The sequence below is a fragment of the Hyperoodon ampullatus genome (genome assembly GCF_949752795.1).
Source record: "Hyperoodon ampullatus genome assembly, chromosome: 19".
Taxonomy (NCBI): Eukaryota; Metazoa; Chordata; class Mammalia; order Artiodactyla; family Ziphiidae; genus Hyperoodon; species Hyperoodon ampullatus.
Window position 1 is genome coordinate 53109915 of NC_136932.1, and position 22041 is coordinate 53131955.

Here is a 22041-nt window from a genome sequence, read left to right on the forward strand (position 1 = left end):
GGTTTTATGAATCTGGAGTTCAGTGGGAAGGAATAGGCTGAGAATAAATGTTGGGGAGGCATAGATAAAAAAAAAGCCAAAGCAGGATGAGATCACCTAATAAGTGAATGAGTATGAAAAGAAGATGAAGATGTCCCAGGACTGAGCCTGTGACATGGAAGGAAAACCACACATGAGAAATCCTATAAGCCAAATGAAGACATTTTTTTTTCCTGAGAAAAGGGAATGATTAATGTGTTAAATTCTGCTGATAGGTCAATTAAGATAAGGACTGAGAAAAAGATAGAATACCATCAAATTTAGTCATGTAGAGGACATGTGGCTTTGATAAGAGCAAGTTTTGGTGAAGCGGTAGGGGCCTGATAAGAGAGGATTTTATTAAGGATGGGAAGAGAGAAACTGGAGGCCAGTATTGACAGGCCTTTCAATGAACATTGATGTAAAGGGGAACAGGAAAATGGGGAAAGGTTAGAGGGCAAAGAGGAGATTGCCTCTGTTTTCTCATAGAAATAGGAGGTGAGCATGTTTGCAGGCGAATAGTCCTCTAGGAGATGAGGCATTCCCTTTACCAGTTAGTAAATTTTTGCTGAATGAAGAAACCATTTCTGCCACTATTGTTTATGCTCCAAGCAAACTTAATTACTTGCTTTCGCTTTTCAGCTTCAGTCAGCACCTTGTTCCTACGTCTGAATTGTTTTCCACTTATTTCTTCAGGTAAACGTGGAATGCGTCTTTGAAGCTCAGCTCAGCTCAGCTTACAGTGTGCTTTTCTCCCTCTTAACATAAAGTGTCTAACTTTGGTATTTGTTTCTTCTGTGAGCTATTTATCCATACTTATCTCTTACTGCTCTCTACCTATTATTTTCGATGATCTCCATTTTTAACTGTAACTTCCTTGGGGAGGCAGTTGGAGGACCTGGAGTCTGACTTCCTGTGGTAGAACCTCTGTGACTTTCTGGCTCTGTAAATTTAGACAAATTACTTAATCTACCTGTGCGTTAACTTTCTATCAGTAAAATGGGGATAATAAAATTACCTACCTTAGAGAGTTATTGTGAGGATCAAAGCACTTTGAATAGTGTCTGGCACACATGAAATAACTCAGGAAAAGATTAGCTGCTATGATTAGTTGCATTATTGATACTGTTTATTACTTAGGAGGTATATAGGACTGATTCATTATTCATATTTTTGTATAGTGGCTCTTATGCAGAAAAGAGAATAAATGAAGAATTCACCAAATAATAAGTGACTGAAATATAATTGTGACCTTATTGTGCATAGGCTTTTGTAGCATTATTAGACTCAATATTGATGAGTTGACTTCTGACATTGTTTCTGAAATGAAAGTACACCCAGCGCAAAATCGAAAGTGAAGGTATTATTATTTTTTCTTTTTCATCTGTTTTTGCTCATTGTAATACCATACATTAGGAAATATAGTTGGATAAATTAATCTACCCATTCTCTAGCCTTTGCATTTCTTTATTTTGCAAATTAGTTTTCCAGTTTAGGTTCAAGAATATGACAGTCACTATGTGGTAGGGCTTTTAAGGAATTTGTTTTTTTCCTACTATTTCCATTGCGTTAACAGAGGGGTTCTGGATTTACTTCTACAGTTCTCTGAAGTGTCGCCTTCCCATTAACTCATTGGTCCTCAGGGGAGGAGTCATCGTTGAGTCACAGCTTTAGGCATCTGAATTCCAGATTCTACTTCTTCTAAATGGAAGTAATGGATGAAACTCTGGGTCCTGTAGAGGGGGCCTCTGATTTCTTGGGCTTGAAGCCTCACTATTTTAATAAACTGCTTCTAAGTAACTGGTAGCATCACTTTTCTTCCTAGCATCTGTATGAGGCATCCTTTTTTTTTTTTACCACTCAGAAACTGTGTTTATAGCTTTCATTTGCTGGTTTATTGTAATTACTTACTTTTGTTGATCAGTAGTTTTCTTGATACAGACCACATCACAACTGTAAATACAAAGCAACCACCCATTTCAGCCTTATATAGTTTCACCTACTTAAGACAATCAGTAATAATGTGATGTTTTTTGACTTCTCTTTCCACATCACTGTTTACTTGTGGATTGAAGTTTCCATTTGTATGTTTTAATTTTTGCCAAGAAAAATCAATCATGTGCACTGTAGCTCTGCTTTAAATTTTATGCCTCATATGACACAGTATATATATATACAGTATATACATGTAAATGGATAAAAATCTTCTTTTAGGCTATCTTAGTTTAGTACCTGGGTTTTTTACTGGTTGCATGTACTTTCTTGTAGTTCAGATGAAGTTTTTAATCTATTGTTTTCAAGTCTATTAAAGTTTTCCTAGTGAATTTGTGTCTTTACATCTATACACCAAAATCATGCATATTTAAAATATTTTCATGTCACTTCCTATTGTTTCTCAGAACAGATGAGTTCTTTAGGGAAAGTGGATTGAAAAGAGAGACCTTATATTTAATACCATCCTGAAAAGTTCTTTTATTTCAGAAGCCCTAATTGGAGAAACCATCTACTAAATAAAAATAGCATCATTTTTTAATAGACTGTTTTATAGAGCAGTTATAGGTTCACAGGAAAATTGAGAGGAAGTTTCAGATAACATAGTTTTTGAGGAAAATGAAATTACTTGTGGAGTATCTTCTAACACTCTTATATTGTCTCTAAATTATACTTTATATTAAATTTAATACTATAAAAACTGATTAAAGTCTATTTGAATACTTTATCTCTTGTCTATCATTTGGAATATGCTACACTTTTTTCTCTTTTTTTTATTCCTTAAAATAAATGCTGGCTCAGGTAGTTAGCAGTTGGAGATAAACTATCATTTTTTGTTTTCCTCTTTACTGTTCATGAAATATTTTGTATTTCCTCTATATTTTCAACACTGGCACATCTTAGACTCCAGGTTTCTTGTTTTGTTTTTAAATGGTTAATGAGACATGCCTCTAGAGGGCGATCTTTTCTAAACTTTCTTGTGATGGTAATCATGGCAACCCTGGCATGAACCTGGTGTACTATAGATGTTGATGTCGTCTAAGATTTTATAATAACCTAGCTTCCTTTTCATGATGTTTTCTATGATTTATTCCTCAAAGTCTTATTAGAAAATTGGACTTTTGAAATATGTTACTATCAATTATTATCTAGTTTTAGTACCCCGTCCAGGTACCTAGCTCCTATGAATGAATGGAGGGAACTCTTTTCGTTAATCATCTGAGTAAGTGGTTTCTGTGTGTTCTAAAAGTTCCTTTCTTTGTTTCTCTATACATTGTTATTCAAGGACCTTCTCTGTATTTTATGGGACTGGAGTGATTACGCTCCACTACTGAGGCATCATTAGGCCTTATACTTAATCTCTGCTTCTCTTTTCTGTTAACATTCATTGTAGTTTTATTGTATTTGTTTACCTAATTTTTGTATCAAAGCAATACATACATTTATTATAAAAGTCAAATAATGCCACAATTTTATAAAGAAAAATTGCACCCTCCTGCACCCACTTCTCCCACTCAGAGTCTGCTTCTTTCAGTTCTTCATAATTTATTTCTTGCTGTTTTCTTTTTTTTGCCCCTTTCTGGAAATCATTTTGGTTGGATAATGGATCACCTACACTGAACCCCTAACTTTCTTTTCTATTTCCTGTCTCTTTGTCTTTTTGTTTTACTTTAAGAGAATATCCCCAACTTTATCTCCTAACCTTCTTATTAGATTTTTATTTGTGCAATATGTTTTTAATAACCTTTTCTGTGAACGTTTCTCTTATTATCACATCCTTTTCTTATTTCACAGATGTAAAATTGTTTATCTCTTTAAAAGATAGTTATAATTTTTGATGCACTTCTTTGCTCCTGGTAGTATCTCTATTTCCTCTGAGTTCCTTTTTCAGTTTTTTTGTGGTCATCATTATCTTTCATCTTGGACTCTCAACCCTGATTGTACATTATAATTTACCTGGATAGATTAAAAAAGTACTGATGCCTAGGCCCAATCTCAGACTGATTAAACTAAAATACTGGCCGGAATGTCTAGGAATCCTTGGCTGATCATTCTTATTTTTTACTTTATTAAAAAAATTTTATTATTATTTGATTTATTTTGTTATTTCATATTTATCCAGCTGATCAACACATCCATACTAAAGAACTGATTGGAAGCTCTTTGAGCACAAGTAGCTCATACCAGTTTATAGGTCCAACTGGTCTATCAGTTTTATTAGGGCACCCCCCGATCAATAGTATTTGTAGATCTTTTCACTTTGACTGGTCAGTTTCCCCACGAAGGAATCCTCTAGAAACGTTCTGACAATAGACTTACAAGTTAGTTTTCAGGGAGTTGATCCTTCAACATTGTTTTAGTCTGGTGATTAGAATAACTAACTACAAGAGGATTTGGCTTATCTATTTGCACGTTAAGTTAGCCTTACTTTTCCTGTGAGGAAGACAATTAAGAAAATTCTGGTCAGGTTCCACTGAAATATTTTTTCAAAATTTGGTTTTAGAAAAATTGGAGGGAGAGGAGAGAGAAGGAATTGGGCTTCTTAGGATACACAACGACCAGTGTCTGCATGAGTGACCCAAATAAACAGATTTAGAAATTATGAGACTTGGGAGTAGCAGCCATGAGCAGTCTTGAACTTAAAAATCTGAGCAGGAAGTAAAAATATGACTGCTGGCTTATAGTTTGTAAACTACAAAAGGGTACGGAGAGTGAGGTCGCTGCTGTGCCAGCGTTACACATACTGAGAAATAGAAACTGTTATGGTTCTTAGCATAATAGGTTCTTAGCATAAAATGACATTTAGAATTTGGAGGAGGATGAGAAAAGGAAAGGGATTTAAGGTTCATTGAAAGAGGTATTAACATTGGATGATGTGTTTTTGCAGGTGAGAATATTGAAGCTAGAATGAGGCACAAGAGTGAAACTATTTCAAAATGGATAGAGTGGAATTAGTGTGGGCATTGTTGTTGTTGGCAGCTTCAGAAGAGACAGGCCATTCCCTTTTCAGTGTTGAGAATCATCACTAGTAGGGAGTTCTTAACAAATGTTCAATAATATTTCACTCCTGTCCAGTTCGGAATGGATTGAAATGTGTACACTTTTGATAAAATCATGGATGAAAGAAAATATAAAACAACAGTACTGATAAATGATTATGGTTTTCTGGTAGTAATCCAGCTGATTAAGAAAAAGTGTTTCTGCTAAGGCAGAAGAATTACAGGGAAAGAAGTAGAGTCATCATTCTCAGGTGCCCAGATATGGTCATGGTATCACTCCTCTTTGTGATTTTCATTCTCAAGGACTTTCTATCAAAGGAGTTTTTATGCAAACAGGTAAATTCATGGTTTTGCTTTTGGAAAAATAAGTTTGGAAGACAAGGACTCGAACTATTTATTAATGTTCATATGTGTACTTTGATTTCTTTCTTTTTCTTTTTTTGTCGGTGAACAGTACTCTCTCACAAATTGTTGATAATTTAGGCAGCTAAATTGAGAATGGGTTTCCTGTTTTCTTCTTGAGCAGAACATGTGAGCATATTTTGATAGAATGATATTTAAATGTTTTTAAGCTGGAAATAAAATATATGTGAGTATAAAAGGTTTTATCTTCCCTGCTGTCAAAAATGCTGATTTGGCTCTTTTGCACAGTACTCCCATCTTTGTATGGTTGTTAAAATCTGTTGCTCTTTCCCATCTGAAGGAAATGCATCTTTGACACTTCTCATGACCTGAGTCATGATGCTGAAATAGAGCCAGAAAATATCCTTAACAGTCATAAGTAAAAAGAAGGAAGGCTTCCGTGGGGTGGGGGTAAGGGAGCAGGAAGGAGGTTGTGGGGAGCATCTTCGCTATTTTGAATTATATCTTTTTGATTATTATGAAAGTTGCTTACATTTTACTACGATCGTTGTTATTCAACAGAAAATACTTTGATTTTAATATTTAATTTTTCCTTAGTATACAGTGTTTAATGTACTGGAAAAAGACCAGTTCTGCAAACGTTAAATTATTTTGAGTCCTCCAAGTCTAAAAACATTACACCTTAAATCTTGCAATTTATTCAGTATTTTATCTTGTTACAGTGTTTCTTTTTATTTCAGTACCAGCTCCCATTTTTCCATATCTTATAGGTTCAACAGTTTAAGTAATAGCATTATGTTTATTGAATGATGCAGATAAGTTTCTTTTTTTTTTTTTTCCTTGAACAGTGAAGTGCTTCTGTTTGATCTGTTGACATGATACAGAATTCATTGCGAGATAAGCATGGGAGATATGGGTGTGGGATATTTTCAAAAAAGAATTTTAATGAGTATTTATTTATACTTTGGGGAACTCATTTAATCACAGATTTGGTCTAAGTGCTGCTAGATTATGGGATTTTTAATTCTGGGGATTTTGCACTAGGGTTATTAAATGTCTTCACTTCTGAGCACTTAGTCCCAAAACTCTATTCTTCGATTCAGAAGAGTGGGGAATTTTGAGGTTGCTTATGTCTTTAGGAATAACTTGATTCTTAAAGTAAAATCCCAAGATCTTTTTCTTTTATTCTCCTTCTTTATACAAACAGTTTGCATTGTTCCCTCTACTGTTAAATATAGTCCATTGACGGTCTTCCTTGATTTTTCATTGTGGAAAGAGTGGTAAACTACAATCCTAATGTTTAAAATGAATTAAAAATTGCTGAAACTTCTTAAACATTAAGAGCACCAGCTCTTACAAATTGTCTTCATCCCAAATCTTGGAATGCTGCAAGAATAATAAACTAAGGTAATGAACTTCCCACTTATGGGAGGAGATTTTAAAAATTCATTTTGTAAATTTGGGTTGGCTGTGTGAACAAATTGTGCCAAAAGTATAGTGGAGAGGAGATGCAGACAGAAGATTTTCATACAGTTTATTTCAGTGCTTGTCCCCTTACACTTTTTATCTCTGAAACTTTTTGGAAATATTTCCTATTTCCCCTTATTTGTATTTTTTTGAATGTTGTTTCTGACTTATCTCCCTTTCTAGGCTTATTTTTGCATCCCAAGGATCCTTGTTCTCAGACAGCTTTGGTATCTTTTTGGAGTAGTGTAGACTGATCTTGTTCTACATATAGTTTTAGCAACAGTTAGTTCCTTTTGACTTTTTATTTTTATGTGTAAATTTTCTAAATTTATTGAGTTTTGGATTTAAGGAAAGAAAAACACATTTACGTGTAACAGTAGTGAACACATTAAGATAATAATTAACTGGTAAAAAAGTATTCAGACTAGAAAAGGAAACTACCTAGCACATTGTGTATTTGAATATTTATAAATTTATATATATACTTTTAATTAATTAATTTATTTATTTATTTATGGCTGTGTTGGGTCTTTGTTGCTGCGCACAGGCTTTCTCTAGTTGTGGCGAGCGGGGGCTACTCTTTGTTGCGGTTCGTGGGCTTCTCATTGCGATGGCTTCTCTTGTTGCAGAGCATGGGCTCTAGACGCGTGGGCTTCAGTAGTTGTGGCACGCGGGCTCAGTAGTTGTGGCTTGTGGGCTATAGAGTGCAGGCTCAGTAGTTGTGGCGCCCAGGCTTAGTTGCTCTGTGGCATGTGGGATCTTCCCAGACCAGGGCTCGAACCCGTGTCCCCTGCATTGCCAGGCGGATTCTTAACCACTCTGCCACCAGGGAACCCCTATAAATTTATATATTGATTAATATTTGATAAATAGTGCAGTTTCAAGTCTCCAGAATGTGAAGTTTTAATTATACTGACATTTAGTAAGCACTAGTGCAAAGTTCCGTGCAGCTACTTTGTATATAGTGGGAAGAGTGATGACAGTATCATTAAAAACCTCAACCCCATCTTGCAAAGAAAAAAAAAAAAATTGGATTCTTGTTTTCAAGTTAATTTTGTGGGGGATATTTCTTATCTTTCTACGTCCCCACCCCTACCTCAAAGTACCTGTCTGTTGTGTTGTGAACTGTTTACTTGAAAAAGCAACAAGTGTTTCGCTTGAAATGCATGTATGTTTTTGCAGTATCTTTGCTTCACCACCTGTTACGCTCCAAAAATTTTACAGGGAGAAACAAGTCAGTGCCTAGTCAGAATTGTCCTTGAACACTTCCTATCTTGCACTTTGTCACCAAAACTGTTTGGTCGTTCTGTTAACAGTCTTTAAAAAAATAGGGATGTATTATTCATTTTCTTTTAATTGTGTGTGTTCTGCTCTCCTTGGCTCCTGTGAACAAGCATTGCTTCCGCCCAGTTTGGTATGTGGGTCAGAAGGCACTGTTTCTCACCAGGGCGCTGCTGTTTCCTCTTCCTACTTGAGTAGATTACAGATTATACTGGAATACGCCTGAGAAAAGGTCAAAAAGGAGGGTGAAAGTCCTGGAACTGCAGCTGGGAAGCTTGTCATTCTCATCTAGGAAAGGGGGAAAAAAGAGAGAAAGAAAGAAAAAGAGAAACAGAGACTCCCATGTCAACCCCAAACAACCCACATTCAGGAAATTCCCGTTTGCACAGGATACTTTTTATATATTCCAAAAGGACTCTATTTGGTTTTGATTAAATAATTATCGAGTGTTTGGCTGAGAAAGCTTTAATGTTAAATTAGATGGCAAGCAAGAGCTAAGCAGTGTTTTTAGCTTTTCAGAGCCTACATTTCCAGCGATTGTTAAAAAACAAACTACCATTGTACTCTTTTTGACAGAGTCAAGAAGTCGGGAGCTTTTCAACTACAGAGTTAACTTAGTTAAACTCATTGGTATATTTTGGATTTTTATCCCTGTCAATTCCACAGCAGGATACTAAAAGCAGATGGAACATTTTGTTCTTCCGTGGAAAGCAAAAAGCACCAAAAAAGCCCCATATGAACTTGTTACCTGATTTTTATTTTGGAAAGACATGATGTTGGGAGTAGACCATCTACATGAGGTCTTAGAGTAAAGTAGGTGGTTGAAGTAGGATAATAATGGGATATTTGGGAATAGGGTTCTTCCTATATATTTATCTTCTCAGGAGTGCCAGGTTGTCACATCCACATTGCCTCTTAGTGTGCCTCGTTACTCCAATTTCAAAATGTAAGGGTTCAGAATATTACCAGACCAAGGACACTGACTGAGAGGCTTATATCCTAGAACAAGAGTGGATCTTGTGGACAGGTGTGTGGAAGGGTGATGAGAACAGAATTTGAAACTATTGTAGGAGTCTCATTTCTATATGTTTCTTTAGTAAACCTTCAGAAATAATGGAGTGCCTAAAGGAATGAAGTCTGTGTCCATGTTAAGGGTCAAAAAGTGAGAAGATAATGCAGACCTCCTAAAAGCTGTGCTCTCCCTTAGGGGCACCATCAACACTGCCTAGTGTCATTTTGCTTTTTTCCACATGAATCTTTGCCATTTTTATGTTTATCCCTGCATCCCTAATGACAACAAAAGACAATGCTTCTTTATCCTCCACACTCTCCATTTGGTCCCCTTGATTCCATTGTAGTTCTTATTTTCTTACACCTTCCGTTCCTAGAATCTTCCTCAGACCCTCATTAGCAGTAATTTGTAGCTTGTGCCTCTAGAATCCTATAACAAAAAGTTTTCTCTTTTTCACTGATGTGATACCGTTTTTAAGGTCCTTTCTCACCTACAACTCTGATCCCTTGATTGCTTAATGTTATTTTAACTGATCTCATTTGTCTTAGTTCGCAGTATGGTAAGATAGGGAAATTTTTTAAAGGGGAGGGAGGAGGCCTATAATTGCATTTACATCTTATTTTTCCTCTTCTGGTTTGCATTTAAGAAGAAATGAAGGTGTACACACAGATACACCAGTATTAACTTTAATATTTAGCATAATCTGAAATGGGCAATAATCTCAGGATCTTGCTGGCTTTTAGAGATTTCTTGTGGCTGGCACTTTGCCACATTCACATGTTCTCACATCATGCATTCAGAAGCTAAGAATACCAACCTGGCAGCTTCTGCAGGGAGGGTAAAGATAAAACAGAAAGGAGTCTAGCTTTGCAGCCACATTACCTGGGAGTTGTTGCTGATGTCTTTTCCACAAATGTTCAAGTTTGTCAAAGCCCAGTAAATCTTGGAAAGTTTATTTTCCTTGTAGCATCTGTGTTTTATAATGGGTCTTTTAATTTGTTTTTACTTTGTCTGCAGGGATTTCTTTTGTCCGGAGTTTTCAGACTCTGTCTTTTTTTTTTTTTTTTTTTTTCCTGTGGAAGTGAGTCTGTTAATGATGACTGGTTTGGGAATATGCCTCTGCAAAGCTGACCTGACAGGCTGTTCCTCCAGCACAGCAACAAAGCCCATTGTTATTTTCTCTCTTTTATCCTCAACTTCATCCATTTTGCCCCTGTGTGTTTATAGTATAGAAAGTCTGGGAAAACATACTTTGGGACAGTGCATACATGATAAGGTGGCATTTTGAAGTTAGAAACATTTTTAGTAAACAGAGATTACACCACATCAGCCTCACACACAGACAGAGGTGCTGTGTGTTAATGTGGAGATTGAAAGTTTCTTTCCCCAACGTACCTGCAGGTATTCTTCATCCAAAAGGCAGAACTGGGGGCTTCCCTGGTGGCACAGTGGTTGAGAGTCCGCCTGCTGATGCAGGGGACACGGGTTCGTGCCCCGATCCGGGAGAATCCCACATGCCGCGGAGCGGCTGGGCCCGTGAGCCATGGCCGCTGAGCCTGCGCGTCCGGAGCCTGTGCTCCGCAATGGGAGAGGCCACAACAGTGAGAGGCCCGCGTACCGCAAAAAAAAAAAAAAAAAAAAAAAGGCAGAACGGGGGAGAAGAAAGGAGCACATGAGGTTGTTTTCATAATTCCTTTTTCAAAAATGCAAACTTGTACAAGTAAATACAAAAAGTCAGTGGTTAAACCCCGATGTGAACTGTTCTGGCTTCGGGCTTTGTATTGTAACATTAAAAACTATAATAACTGTACACAGATAAACAACTGAAAACAAAATATCGCTTTAAACATCAAAGGATGTTTTGAAAATTCTGATTTTTAAATGATTTTCTATTCTCAAATAGAATTCCTGCTTTAATTTATTGAGAAAGCATTTTATTGGAACTTGGGATTTTTCCCCCACCCCAAGAGAGCTCCGTCTATCTTGGGGACTGGTAAACCTCTAAAGGATCAAAGCTCTGGTGGATTTGGTTAAAGACCCAAAAGCCTGAAGGCTTATGGAAGTTTATCTGTATAGAGTAAGCCCAAAAAACTGGGATGAGAGTTTTAGAAGAGCTTATTTTCTCATGAGATTTTTGAGACTTCCTCTGTTTGGATGTGCCAGAAATACTGTGAGAATATCCATTCTCATGGCATTTGTCACTTACAGGTCTTTTCCCAGCTGGAATTTGTAAGTATAATGCTGTGTGAAATATTATATGTATTTTAAGGTTTTATGAAGCCCACTACTAAAATTGCAATTAAACAGCCTCCACTATTTTCACTGTACTCATACAATAAAGAGAAAAGCATAGTAAAGAATGGTTGCTGAAGGTGACATTTAGAATTGATGTAGTGACTCTTCACTGACCTCAGAAATTTTTAATTTTACTGTTACAATCATATATATGCCTAGAAGGTGGAGCAAAGAAAGTGCTGCTCTCCCTGTCTCTGCAAAGGGAAATTGAAGCATAAGATGGAGGGACAGACTTAATCCACGTCCAAGGCTTAGGATACTATGAGTTTCTTCTGCTGAGCCTCTTTGTATTAAGAAGCTTCAGGCTTCAAGAATAATCCTGACTCAGAAATTTAGGTTTGATATATCCATAAGGAAGTGTCTGAAGATCTATTCTTAAAGTTACCAAGTCTAGGCTCCTGGCCGAGTCAACCTAAGACTAAGGAGACTAGTGAAAGCCATGGGTTCCAGCACCTGGCTATCTTCTGAAGGACTTTGGGTGTCCCCTCCAAAATTTTTTTTTTTTCTATAGATCATAGGGCTGTATTTTCCTATACTTCCTGGATATGAGAAAAAATATATTTCCTCCCTTCATTCAGCATTTACTGAGCTGTCAACAACTAGTAAGATACTGCTCCTACTCTGGAGGAGTCTTAACAGTTTTTGTGGAGGGTAAATCTGGGGGTTTGTTAGATTCTAGCTTCATTTTCAAAGAAAATCCATAACACAAGAAAGAGATAGTGAAAATTGTCTTTAAACAAAGACTTTGAACAATTGAAAAGGGAAAAAAGGATCATTATACTCTTTTTGTGTATTTGATTGATTCAGTATGAACTTTCATTTTTAAATTTTGTGCTTTTAACATATATTTTTATACGTAGATCATTACGTGTGATTTAATGAGATTTCTTGTCTAAGCTAGTTCCCTCATTTTACTAATTCCTGAATTAATTGTTCACACAGCTCTCATCCTTTATTTTCTACTAGAAAAGTGAAGATGAGAAGATCCAAGTTCCTTCCTCTATACTCAAAATTTGCATATCGTCCCTTTAAAACAACAATGAAAAACGTCTCCTTCCTTTTTGTTCCTGAGACATTTTGCAGATATCTTTATTAACACTTTTTCTCCCATTAAATTCTTTAAAGACCTATAGTCTTTCTGTCTCATTATGTTATGACCTCTTTAGGAGTCCCTTGGACTTATTTATCCAGGACTAGAACAGGGCCTCATACCAATAAGGCTCAAAAAGTGTGAGTTGAAAGAATGAATGTTGAATGAAACCTTTGCCTGGTACAGTATCTCATCTTGTTTTCAGCTCCGAAGTCCTTAAATTTGTGTTCTGTATCCATTACCGGAATCATTTCTTATCAACGCTCCCTTTACTTATCCCTTTCCATATGATTTGTCACCTCTTTAGTGAAGCTACCCTATTGAAGATTACCAGAGTTAGTAGTTTTCTATGTTTGCCTTTCTGAACCTTGTCATTGTTGACCATTTTATTTATTCTTTCATTAAAGCTGTTTTTATAAATTCCTTACCACATAGTAAAATATGTCAGACACTTATGAATTCTTATGAAATATACCCAACTTATTTTACTCTTTCAGATGCACTGGGTTTCACAGGCTACATCATGAACACAGACACCAGGAATAAAAGCTCATAAATACTTGGGTGTTGCTTGAGAATAAGATAGAAGGCTGCGAGGGACAGATGTGATGTACCTTGTATGCTCCCTTTAGGTTGTTTTATCTTGGTGAGCCAGCGAAGGGTTTTAAGTTATGGCTAACTAAACCACAAGATTTGGAGCTTCTCAGTGAAATAACTTCCTTTTTCTAGACTACGCATCCTACCTGTAAAGTTCAGTGATCTCAAAATCTGTCCTGTTCCCTTGCTGAAGAATTTAGGTACCTAAGTTCCTACTCCTCTGCCTCAATTGAAATATTCTTCTAAAACTGAAATATATTATCTTCCCATTGCTTTCCATTATAATTCTCTCCTAGTTAGAGTTTTCTTACTGTTGTTCCCATCTGTGGCATCACTTTACATGCTCTCCCCTTCATGTTATCCTTATCCTCAGAATATTTCTACTCTTCTGCTCTTATCCATATTTTACCCATCTTTCAAAGCCTAGGTTATGTCTCACTGCTCTATGATCTCTTCTGCAAATAATGGATCCCGTGTGTACTTATCTTTAGTGCTAGGCAATTAGCACTTAATTATTCCTGTTTCATGCATATTAGACTGTAAGCTTTGTGACAACGAAGAATGCAGTCCTCACAGTGTGTGATCTTAGGCTAAGGCACTCAACAAATATTTGACTGCTCGTTGTGAAATGTGTGTGTTAAACATAGTCCTTGAATTTCATTAGCTTGTGACATATTTCGCGTTGCGGTCTGATTTCAGATCCAAATTAGATTCAGATCCAAACAATATTCAAAGAAATTAAAGGATACCTACATAAGTGGAAAGACATCCCATGTTCTTGGCTTGGTTGCGGTCTGATTTCAGATCCAAATTAGATTCAGATCCAAACAGTATTCAATGAAATTAAAGGACACCTACATAAGTGGAAAGACATCCAATGTTCTTGGCTTGGAAGAATTAATATTCTTAAGATGGCGGTGCTCCCTATACTGATCAACAGATTCAATGCAATCCCTATCAAAATCCCAGCTGGCATTTTTGCAGATAATGACAAAATATAGGTGGAAGCAGCAAGTTTTGTTGGATATAATGATCCATCAAAGAAGCATAACAGACCACTGACTGTCTTAGAAAGAAAAGGAATTCAGCATGATTTTTCTGTCTGTTTTTTTTTTTCTATCTTAAGTTCCTCTGAAAAACCGTTATTTGCAGTGACAGAGATGCTTCACAGTCCTTACTCTTCCTGGAAAAAAGTGAACAAGGGTTATAGGAGTTTTGAAAGTTAAAATATTGTCTTCAGTGAGTTCTGTATGTGTGTATTTGGGTAAGGGTTTATGTAATGGCTATTTTAGAAGTCATCCCGATATGGCAGAATTTCAAAATAATTTGGAAATGAAAAAAAACAAACACACTGATCTAAATTTTCTAATTCCATGTGGCTTGTATCTGAAGAGGACATTGATAATGTAATCCCAACTTCTGTCTTTATATTTCATAACCTTCTCTCTGGGAGATTTGTAACTTATTTGAATTTTGTAGTGGTAGACTTACAAGGTGGTGACACCAAATAATATAGAAATAGTAAATGTACAAATGGGTGCTTCTGCTCTACAGTATAGTATGTTCCCTGCTGCTATTCTCCTTTCTTTCTTTTCAGTGACTATATGTGTTTTCTATTTATTTTCAGATAGCAGTACAAATTGACATAACATGTCTGCTTAACTAAATTTAGCTCTAAGTTTGTCATTAGGCCAGGATATCATTAAATGGAAAAAGCAAAAGAGATCATGGATCCTGACTTGCCTCAGATTTCAAGTGTCACTGTATTGAAGTAATAGACATTATAGGTACTATTTTGAGGACACTGGTTAAAAAACAAAAAAAAATCGAAATGCATATTTGTAAGGTTGTGGTAAATAAGTGTAAAATATAAAAGTTAAAAAGTTTTTAGATTGAATTTATTTATTTATTTATTTATTTATTTATTTATGGCTGTGTTGGGTCTTCGTTTCTGTGCAAGGGCTTTCTCCAGTTGCCGCAAGCGGGGGCCACTCTTTTTTTTTTTTTTTTTGTGGTATGCGGGCCTCTCACTGCTGTGGCCTCTCCCGTTGCAGAGCACAGGCTCCGGACGTGCAGGCTCAGCGGCCATGGCCCACGGGCCCAGCCGCTCCGCGGCATGTGGGACCCTCCCGGACCAGGGCACGAACCCGTGTCCCCTGCACCGGCAGGCAGACCCCCAACCACTGCGCCACCAGGGAAGCCTGGGGGCCACTCTTAATCGCAGTGAGGGGGCCCCTCTTTATCGCAGTGTGCGGGCCTTTCCCTATTGTGGCCTCTCTTATTGCGGGGCACAGGCTCCAGACGCGCAGGCTCAGTAGTTGTGGCTCATGGGCCCAGTTGCTCCGCAGCATGTGGGATCTTCCCAGACCAGGACTCGAACCCGTGTCCCCTGCATTGGCAGGCAGATTCCCAACCACTGCGCCACCAGGGAAGCCCCTAGATTGAATTTTTGAAACAAAAAATGTACAAAAGAAACAAATTCATAAAGTGGAATTTATGAAAAAATATTTTGCTTGTTAAAAGATCTGTAAGGGAAGAAAAAGGTCGCAGCAGGATAGAAAATATGTAAGAATCATGTATCTTATAAAAGATTTATATCCAGAATATATAAAGAACTTTTGAAATTTGAGAGTAAGATCCATAAATAATTTCTTACATTTATAGTCGTTTGATTTTCAGCAAGGGTACCAGGACAATCCATTGGTGTGGGAAAGAATATCTTTTCAACAAATGATGCTGGAACAAGTGGATATTCAACATTCAAAAGAATGAAGTTGAACCCCTACCTCACACCATTTATAAAAATTAATTCAAAATTGGTCAGAGAGGGCTTCCCTGGTGGCACAGTGGTTGAGAGTCCGCCTGCCAAATCAGGGGACGCGGGTTCGTGCCCCGGTCTGGGAGGATCCCACATGCCGCGGAGCTGCTGGGCCCGTGAGCCATGGCTGCTGAGCCTGCGCGTCCGGAGCCTGTGCTCCGCAATGGGAGAGGCCACAACAGTGAGAGGCACGCGTACTGCAAAAAAAAAAAAAAAATTTGGTCAGAGACCTAAATGTTAGAGCTAAAAATATATAAAACTCTTAAAAGAAAACATAGCTCTAAATCTTTGTGTCCTTGGACTGGGCAGTGGTTTCTTAGATATGACAACAAAAGAATAAGCAACTAAAGAAAATATAAAGAGTTCATCAAAATTAAAAACTTTTATGTTTCAAAGCATACCATGAAGAAAGTGAAAGATGACACATGGAATGGGAGAAAACATTTATAAATCATGTATTTGATAAGGGACTTATATTCTGAGAATATAATTAGCTGTTACAACTGAACAATAAAAAGATAACTCAATTTTGGGTAAACATTTTGGATAGACATTTCTCCAAAGAAGGTATACAAATTACCAAAATGCACATGAAAAAGATGTTTAACATCATTAGTCATTAGTAAAATGCAAATCAAAACTACAGTGAGATACCACTTCACACCTACTAGGATAGATAAAATAAAAAAGATAGACCATAACAAATATTGTTGAGGATGTGGAGAATTTGGAGCCATCATACGCTGGTGCAGCCACAGTTTAGCAGTTCCTCAAAAGGTTAAATATAAACCCAACAGTTCCACTCCTAGGTGTATATACCCAAGAAAATTGAAAGCACAAGTCCACATAAAAACCTGTGCACTAATGTTCATAGAATCATTATTCATAGTAGCCTGTTAAAACAACCCAAATATTCATCAACTGGTATAAATGTGGTATATCCATACATTGGAATATTATTCAACCAGTAAAAGGACTGAACTATTGATACTTGGTAACATGGTTGAACCTTGAAAACATAATAAGTGAAAGAAACACTCACAAAAGACTACATTGTATGATTTCATTTATATGAAATATCCAGAATAGGCAAATCTGTAGAAACAGAGAAGATTCCTGTATCAAAAGTGGATGAGTGGGGCAAAGGAAGAGTGACAACTAATGGGTATGGGCTTTCTCTTTGGATGATGAAAATGTTCTGAAATTAGATAGTGATCATAGTATATGATTCTACTCTGTAGAATATACTAAACACCATGGAATTGTACATTTTAAAAGGGTGAATTTTATGGTATATGAATTATATCTCAGCAAAAATATTAACCCAGTTTTTAAAATTGGCAAAAGCTTTACATAGGTACTTTACCAAAGAAAATATATGGATGACAAATAAGTACATGAACAACAACAACAACAAGCTAAACATTTTTGACCATTAGAGAAATCCAAATAAAAGCCAGAATAGGGCTTCCCTGGTGGCGCAGTGGTTGAGAGTCCGCCTGCCAATGTAGGGGACACGGGTTCGTGCCCCAGTCCGGGAAGATCCCACATGCCACGGAGCTGGGCCCGTGAGCCATGGCCGCTGAGCCTGCGCGTCCGGAGCCTGTGCTCCGCAACGGGAGAGGCCACAGCAGTGAGAGGCCTGCGTACCGAAAAAAAAAAAAAAAAAAAAAAAGCCAGAATAGCTAAAATCAAAAAGAGTAACAATACCAAATTCTGGTGTGGATGCAGAAGAACTGGAACTGTCATACTTTGCTGGTGGGAGTGTGAAGATCAGCTACTTTGTCAAACTGTTTGGCATTTTCTCATAATCTTAAACATACAATTATTATGTCCATGCAAACATTCATTTACTGTGATCAGCAACTCCATTCCTAGATTATTTATATGTTTTTTAAAAACTTACATTCATACAAAAACCTGTTCAAAAATGTTTATAGCAGCTTTATTTGTAATAACCAAAAGTTGGAAACAAGTCAAAGGTCCTTTCGCCAATGACTCGGTAAAGAAACTGAAGTACTTCCATACAATGGGATCATACTCAGGAATAAAAAGGAAAGAATTGATACATGTAGGAAAATGTAGAGTGGATGAATCTCAGATGCTTATTGGCAAGTGAAAGAAGCAAGACAATACTGTACATACTTTGTGATTTCATTTATAGGATGTTCCAGAAAATGCAAGGCCATGGAGAGGGAGAAAAGATAAGTGCATGAGAGGAATTTGGCTTATTGGTGAGAGCAGAGTAATTACTCTCACTGCAGATCAGATTTTATTTCACAGAGCTTGTTTTTCCTGGTTGTTAATGAGCCATAATTCCTATTCTTTTTTTTTGGTATTAATACCATCATAAAATAAAGGGTTGATTTATGTTTTTTTAATTTTATGGTGGGGAGTGGTACATTTTGGGAGTAAGGCAATGTTTTTGCCTATTGACTTTTGTCAGTCTCACCCTATGTCTACTGTGGTACGTTCTATGGATACACATCCTTATGACTCATGTTTCTTCTGCTCTCTGAGCCTTTGCAGGTCGCCATGGCTGGAATATTCTCCCCACTTACTCTCAAGCTTGTTTAGGGAAATGTTCCATGCTTCCTCTAGACTAATTTAGATCTTGCCATTTTATTTTCTTTTACTATCCTATATTTCTTTATAGCACCATAAAATTATAATTAAGTTTTATACCAATTATTTGTATAACCATGTAACATCTATCCAATTCTGTATCCTCCAATCCCCCATCCTCAAACACTACAGTCTCTGTTTATAATCAATGCACATTTGGTATTACCAGAGTCCTTTGTTTTTTTTCCATCCATATAGCCATGATTCTTTTAGAATCCCTTCTGCCTTTGATAACTTTCTTAAAAGATTAGTGGAGTCAGTGCAAATCCTATCAGAGAAGGAAACTTCCCTTGGTGATGCTTTTCTTTTCTTTTTTTCTCTTTGTAGGGAAACTCAACAGCCAAGACTCCTACAATAATTTTGCCAACAACAACCCTGGCAACCCCCGGCTTTCTCCTCTCCCCAGCCTGATGGTATTGATGCCTCTTGCACAAATCAAGCAGCCAATGACATTGGGGACCATCACCAAACGAACAGGGTAAGGCCTCAGGCTTGATACTTTTTTAGTAGCTGTTTTAGAGGATTAAATACACAAAAATAAAACATACTTTTTCTTTGGGTGGTTTTGATTATGCTCTTCATTTACAGCCCACATGAGACTTAATGGCAGCAGATTAAATACAAAGTATAGAACATACACAAACACATTCATACACAGCCATGTACACGCACATTCACAGAAAAAACAAAGCAGTGACAAGTTGTGAAAACTAGTATTGGCTAATAAAAACCAGATCCATTTACTCAGGCTTATAGTTGCTGCCTTGTGGCTTTGTCTGAAAGTAGTGCAGTTGCATTTTCTTGCTTTTGTGGACATGATATGGATTTATAATGACCCCCAAATTTTGACTGACACCAATACTAAGGAGAGAACTTAATATGACAACCATGTTTCTAATACTTAAAAAAAAATCATCTATATTGAGGTACAATTTACATATAATATTCTATTGTTAGTGTCAGGACAATGTGATATTATGGATAGTTTTCAAAATCCAGAGTCCTAGGGTTTAGGCTTTACTCAGATTGGTCATTAACATCCTCAGAGACCCTTGATGACTCACTTGATATCTTTGTGCTTATTTTAGCTATTTAAAAAATTTTCAAATTCCTACCTGTTAGGAATATAAAATTGTCACTTCTTTGGGTTCCTGAAAATAAAGTACTGTGTCTAAGATATAAGATCATTAGATATTCAATTGTATAACAACTGTGAAACTCCATTATGTTCCCCCAAATATATATGTCTATAGCCAAATTACCTGTTTTCATCAATAAGAAATCCTGAGGTTTAGCCTAATTTGAAATGGAACAACTGTCTTAAAATTCTGTATTTGGTAGTCAAGAGAAAACTCCATCTTGGCTTCAAATAGTCTTCAAGGTCTTTCCAACAAGAGGAATAGACTTAATTATGTGGCTGCTGTATCATTATGTTTTAATATTGTTGTGCTAGGAGGTGAAGTGTTTACAGAAGCTACTTTTGTAAGAAGAAATACTCATTCTCCAGGATGAGGCCTTTTAGCTCCAGATTTCACCATTACACTGAAATTGACCCTCTACCTAGTGGAGTTGTGTTTGCCTATAAATTCCTGTTTCTGAATGCAGAAATTGAGGTTGTGGTGTATTAAGGGAAAAATACAGCAAATCGAGCTCCCAAATCAGACATCTTATGATACAAATCATTTGCCTGTATTTTTTAAAATTGATATCAGCTTTTTAACTCTTCATTAGTAGTGTAATTTAAATAGAATTTTTACCTCCCTTTCCTCTTATTTAGTTTCTTTATTTTAAAATAAGTTAAATAAGAGTGGCTATGGATGGTAAAGGGGTTATGAACTTATATTTACAGGTGGCTCATTTTTTTCTTTGTGTAATGATACACTTCTGGGACGTAGACTCAAATAAAAATGGGACTAAATCTTGAATCATAATCTTAAAAGTTATTTTTTCACTCACAGAAATCAGTCAGTACATAATTATACCTTCTTGATCCAACCCAGCATTGTAGAATTCTACAGTGTTTGTCAGTCTTTCTTGAATCTAAGAATCTAATCTCAAAATTGTTCCTCTTGATTTTAATTTTACCACTAAGATCCTAAATAAAGTTCTATGCCTGAAATCACATGATCTTAGAGTTTAATTCATAATATTTGTGGGGAGGTTGAAAAGTGAGTTTACTTCTGTATATATTTGAAACTTTCCATAATAAAAAGATGTTTATCACACACTCTTTCACTGTCTCTCTTGCTACTCTTTCTCTCTGTCTTTAGATGGGTAGAAACTATTAATCATCTGGTGTTTTCCTGTGCTACCATACTTTATGAACTTAGATAACTTCAGTGTTTCCTTTTCTTGTTAAAAACTTGGTCACAGTTCCTAGATTTTCAGAGCACGTGTATTATGTTCCCTTATATTCTAGACAGTTTAATAATTATTTACTAATGAATTAAGTGATAGGAATTTGAATTGTGTGCTTTGAAATTAATATTAGTTTAAGATACATGTATCTTATTAGTTACTGGGCTTTTTTTTTAACAGCTTTATTAGAATATAATTGCTTTACAATGGTGTGTTAGTTTCAGCTTTATAACAAAGTGAATCCGCTATACATATACATATATCCCCATATCTCTTCCCTCTTTACTGGGCTTTTTATCTCAGATCTCAAACCATTTTATTTTTTCCAAATTTTTGAATTCTTTTTGGCACGTCCCCTATCTTGGAGTGTTTAGAAGGAATAATTACTATTTGTCCCACAATGAGTCCTTGGCTTTTAATTTTAAACATTTTGATAGAGATTCATTCAAACTTACCAAAAAAAGTTACAAGACCAGTAAAAGGAATTCCTGTATACCCACATTTCCCAAATGTTAGCAGTTTAACATATTTGCCTTATCATTTATCTTTTCTCACTCAGCACACACATACACACGTGCACACACACATCCACCAAAAACTCATTTTATTAGTATTTTTTTCTTCTATATGGTTGTTTTCTGTAATGAATTCTCTACTATGGCAGAGCTTTAGTGCTCCATAAATTACCCCACCCACTCTTCTTTTTTTCCCTCCCCTCCTACTATTCTTTTTTTCCCTTCCTATTAACAAAGATTACAGTGGCCAAAAACACTTTGATGATAGTATTCATAACTTATGCTTGGCTATGGCTAGGTTACAAGACTTAATACCCTTAAGCCATTTTCTGAAGGGTTTGTTGATTATATTTAGAAATTGCTATTGTGACTTTACTTATAATTCTTATAGTACTACTGTAAGTCACCCAAACATTTGGTCATAGAATTTTTAGAATATAGTTTGTGGTTTTATTGTCTTAACATTTAGCATTTTCATTGAGATACATGTATTTTGCCTAACCAACAGTAATATTTGTTTTGAGAGTAAGATATATTCCCTAGATTTCCATTTTTGACATATGCTGAGATTTGAAGCACATCCCAGACATTTTTATATCATTAGATTTCTC

The 22041-nt window shown here is 36.3% G+C and overlaps 1 protein-coding gene across 2 annotated transcripts in view; it reads left to right on the top strand.

Moving 5' to 3' along the window:
• The window catches only part of BCAS3 (BCAS3 microtubule associated cell migration factor), a gene marked incomplete at its 3' end in the record, with an annotated part of 574649 nt that overhangs the window by 220212 nt on the left and 332396 nt on the right, over positions 1–22041 (top strand). For both annotated transcript variants that reach the window (XM_079725284.1, XM_079725285.1), the window contains one exon: positions 18885–19035. In XM_079725284.1, coding sequence (XP_079581410.1) covers positions 18885–19035 — 151 coding nt within the window. The remainder of the gene's footprint in view (positions 1–18884; positions 19036–22041) is intronic.